This window comes from Penaeus monodon, chromosome 36 (genome assembly GCF_015228065.2).
Source record: "Penaeus monodon isolate SGIC_2016 chromosome 36, NSTDA_Pmon_1, whole genome shotgun sequence".
NCBI lineage: Eukaryota > Metazoa > Arthropoda > Malacostraca > Decapoda > Penaeidae > Penaeus > Penaeus monodon.
Window position 1 is genome coordinate 24,187,886 of NC_051421.1, and position 5,000 is coordinate 24,192,885.

Here is a 5,000-nt window from a genome sequence, read left to right on the forward strand (position 1 = left end):
GGAGAGAGAGAGAGGGAGGGGAGAAAAGAGAGAGAGAGAGAGAGAGAAGAGGGGAAAAAGAGAAAAGAGAGAGAGGGGACGAGAGAAAAGAAAAAGAAAAGAGAGAGGAAAAAGAGAGAGAGAGGGGAGAGAGAGAGAAGGAGAGAGAGAAAGAGAAAAGAGAGAAAAGGAGAGAGAGAGAGAGAGAGAGAGAGAGAGAAGGAGAAGATAAGAGAGAGAGAAGGAGAGAAAGAAGAGAAAAAGAGAGAGAGAGGGGAAGAGAGGGGAGAGAGAGGAAAAAGAAAGAAAGAGAGGAGAGGAGAGAGAGAGAGAGAGAGAGAGAGAGAGGAAAGAAAGCAGAGAGAGAGGGGCTCATGGCCCACCCACACTTGCTTGTCGCATGATCAACCTGGCTTGTCGATGAGATAAGATCCAAAAATTACATTATACCGATCATCGTTATACTTTATAAAGTATTTAGAGCATGAAATTTTGGATATTCAGGAAAAAGACATTGTTTAGCGAACATAGTCACAGACTTTTATTATGATATGTTACATCCAGGTCACGTATGTGTATATATATATATATATAAATATATATATATATATATATATATATATAGTATAATAATATAAATTTTGAATAATGCAATATATAGAATTTAAAAATATAAATAGATATATATATAATAGAATAAAAAAATATAAAAAATATATATATAATATAGTGATAAAATATATATTATATAATAATAGGTATATAAAATAGAATATTTTATATTTTATATTAATAAAAAGTATTATATAATATAGAATAGATATTAAAATGTATAATAGATTATATAATATATATATAAAATATATATATATATATATATAATATATATATATATATGTTGCTCATATGTGCTATCCTTCCATCCATCCATCCACACACACCCCACACACATAACCACACAACAAAAACACACACACACACCCCACACAAAACACACACACACACACACACACACACACACACACATATACACATATATGTTTACATATATGTGTATGTGTACATAATTTATTTTTCTTATTCAGTACTCTCTTATGATACACATATATTTTTTCTTATTTCCTTCATAATTCATCTTTTTTTTTTAACTTTCTTTACGTACCACATATGTATCAAAGTACGTCTTTTCGATCGCTCAATAGACAGCATATCTGCATGCCTACTTTTCTTATGATAATGTCTACTTTGTATCTATCCGTCTTTCCTTCTCGCTAAATTCTCTCTTTTTTTCTATCCTTTGATGAGGAGCGATATCGTACAAGCTTCTTCACTCAACGGATAGACAGGGATAGACACACAGTTCACGCCGCGCCGGGTCACTGTGGCGCAAAGACCAAAGGACAGAACAAGGGGCTTCTTTTTCTTGAAGATTTCCCATATCCTCTCATTATTTTCGGTTTTCCGTATCCTCCCATCCTTTCAGAATTATCCGGATTCTCGCACCCTTTCAGATTATCCGGATGCTCCCATTCTTTCAGATTATCCGGATTCACTCATTCAGATTATCCTGCTTCTCTCATCCTTTCACATTATCCAGATTCTCTCATTCTTTCATATTATCCGGATTCTCTCGTCTTTTTAGATTATCCTGATTCTTTATTTTTTTTTCAAATTATCCGGATCATCTCAACCTTTCAGATTATCCTGACTCGCCCATCCTTTCTGATTATCCTGACTCGCCCATCCTTTCAGATTATCCTGACTCGCCCATCCTTTCTGATTATCCTGACTCGCCCATCCTTTCAGATTATCCTGATTCTCTCACCATTTTATCGTAACTGGAAAAAGTCCACGTGACCAGCACTCACACGAAAGAATTCAAATCCTGAATATAAGTTAATTGGTTTATATGCATGACTTGCATGGTCGAGATTCCAGTCAATTTGTTTATATAGTCCGTGAAAATGGACAAGCGATTTGTGTGAGTGAGATGGCCAGACAGCAATTAGGGATTGATTTGCATATAAGTAAGAGAATTACGTCAAGACTGTTGATGTGACGAGGGCTCGACTGCCTTGCCAGACGCGCTCGCCAAATGTTATCCCCAAATTCTAAACTTTTTCATCCCTTTTTTAATCATGGGACTTCTGGCCCTAGGCGAGTCTGTGGTCTATATCTAGGCGGGCTGGAATCCACCGGTAAGGCAACAGCCACGGTATTTCGCCCTCTGTATATGTTGACCAGATAACTACCATACACCACCGACACGGCAATCATCCTCATCGCTTTAATCACACGGTCACTCGAGGGCCTTTCCGATGACTTATTGTTTCTTCACGTACGCCCTGCTACCCCCATCCCCCTCGCCCCCTCTCCTCATGCTCCTCTCCATCCCTGAGTCTTCATTTTGTATTTCCTGTCCGTTCCCGCCTCTGTTCTCCTTTATTCCTTGCTTTCTGCGTCTTTCCCGCTTCCCTCCCTCTTATTTTTCTGTTTTATTTCCCACTACATGCACCTGTTTCTCTTTCTTTTTTTCTCTCATCGCGACTTTCTTCCCGGCGAATCTTCACGAGGGAAACTCTTTACCAAAAACTCGGTACGTTTTTAAATAAAATGCCTTTTCTAGAACATTACTCTGTGTAGCTTTACTCCGTTCTTAGGTTTTCACCGAAATATTTCCCGTTGATTTTTTTTAAATTGTTGCTACGAGTTCTTTGTTTTCGATCATTGAAGATAATCTATTATCCCAAAATCTCAGTTAAATATCTATTATTTATCTGCCTGTGTATGTTGTTTTTTTTATTGCATTTCGTTTCAGTGTATTGTTCCTTTTTGATCACGCACAGTTGCACGTTTTCTTCGAGGATCGAGAAGGCCACAGACTGGTGAGCTTCATGTGTCTCATTTGCATATTCTCGAGGGTGTCAGTAGGTGAACCTTGTTGCCGTCTCGCGTGTCCGTGGGAAATATGAAGATTAATGTATGTAAGAATGATTATCTTTGATTTGAATGTCTTAATACATAAACCCCAGTGACAATGCCTAAAGAGCTATATCTGTTTAATAGGCGAGAAATCCCCCCCTATCTCCAAGTATGAGGTCCGAGGTATGAGTTCACTCTCCACTTCGAACTTCGAGCGTTGTTTCCACGCCCCTTCACTCACCTCGACCCACAGCAACCCTCTCAGCCAGTCTTTCCTCTTGTCAACTGCGTTCCCAAATTACCTTCCTCGTGTGTTGTCTAGTCCTGAAGGATCTCTGTTAATGATCCGTAAGGTCACTAAATCATTGCGAAAAATATATGCAAAATACGGTAACATTTCGGTGTGGATTTTTAGCCATCTTTACCCTTTGCGAAATTAGTGACCACCCTTCATTACTAAAAAAACACATATATTCCTACCTGGACACCTAAATATATAAGTGTCCAGCCTCCTACAATCCGAATATACAATTAACCTTTTACCGACCGCAGTCTCTACAAATTTACATAAATTTCTTTGAACGGATGACACCAGCAGTTCCTCAGTCTGGTGTTACCTTCCCCGGCGCAACACGCTCCAAATTTCTAACATGGAAGAATGTCTATTTTTCAACTTGACACAATTTTTGGTCTTGGTTTTCTATCAGTTTATGTTCATATTAAATTCAGATAGTTCTGGTTTATCAATATTGCAAATGCCATAAGGTCTGCTACATTGTTTATCAGGGTTATAGATAGTCTGGGTTTGCTTAGACCAAGTACTACTGAGTTATGATATTCTAATTTACTGACTTTGCTTCTTTGTTTCCCCTCGAGAAAAAATGTAAAAAGCTATAGAAGTTTTGGAACTGAGAACCTGTGCCGAGCACATGGCTCTTGAGGTACGATAACTAAGCAAATCCTACTGAAAATCATCAGAAAATTACCTAATTTGGGATGATCTCAAAACAGTGTATTACATTTCAGAGCTTCATAAGGTGATCGATATCACCCAGTCCGCTGGTGACCCTGAAGGCAGTGACCGGCACACAAAAGCCTTCTGACGCCATAGTATAAAATGATGTTATAGCATGTACCACGAAAATAAACTAAAAGTTCTCCTATTATTATAATGTAATATCATATTAAAGATATTTTGGATGCTTGGATCTTTCAGACCAGACAACATCTGCGTTGTTCGTAAGATAGATTGTTTAGAGTTTCAGGTTGATTGTTTTAGCTCACAGCACCGGCAACCACTTCGAGGAAAATTGAGCGTTATTTTATGTAAGACATACATCTATACTGAAACTAAGTGGAGACATACTCTCTGTAGTTCAGCTGGATGTCTCCTCGTCCTTCCCCATATTAAAAAAAAATCTCGTTTCTTTCTCGTCCCCTTCCTTATCTAACCTCTCATCCTCGACATACGGCTGGAGAAGATAGTGAGCGATGTGCCTCTTGACGACTGCGAGGGCGGAGTGAAGGGGCGGGGAAAGGGGACGCTCTTGAGAGGTTTCTTAAGCTTCGGATCCTCCTAAGACCGCTGCTTCGTTTTCAGATTCTAATGCAGCGAAGAAAAGGATTGTAAAAAAAAAAAGTACATATTTCAGATGACTTTCTAAATATCCATCTTTAGGATATTCCTACAGAGGCTCGGTGCGTGTGTCCGAGCGATACTGATAAAAATGACTAAAGGCAATGAAAGGAAGAAGAAAATCCTTACACTATGAGAATGCTTTCATTCGCTTCTTTGTCAACAAGGCTCCAGCACTTCCAGTATAAATATAGACATAAAATAATGGATATTTTTTTTAATCGCGTGTTGATAGAGTCGATAAAAAGGCCACAAGATGGCAATGATTAATGAAGATCCCTCCCCACCCATCTCGGTCTCCACCTCCAGAGCCTCCGCCATCATCACGCGCATAATGGGGCCCAGAAGAAAACGCGGGTTTTTTTCTCACCCTCTTTCTCTTTTTTGTCGAGAGCTAATCACATCGGCGGGTCTCTTTTTTTTTACATGTAACGCCACGAAATAAGCCAATGCTGATTCGTCG

At 38.9% G+C, this 5,000-nt stretch overlaps 1 protein-coding gene across 1 annotated transcript in view; it reads left to right on the plus strand.

Moving 5' to 3' along the window:
• Nucleotides 1-4,641: 4,641 nt before the first annotated feature.
• LOC119595585 (monocarboxylate transporter 12-like) overlaps nucleotides 4,642-5,000 on the plus strand; it is a 4,904-nt gene continuing 4,545 nt past the window's right edge. Inside the window, exon 1 of the mRNA XM_037944697.1 lies at nucleotides 4,642-4,719. Within this exon, the coding sequence (XP_037800625.1) occupies nucleotides 4,642-4,719 (78 nt within the window). The remainder of the gene's footprint in view (nucleotides 4,720-5,000) is intronic.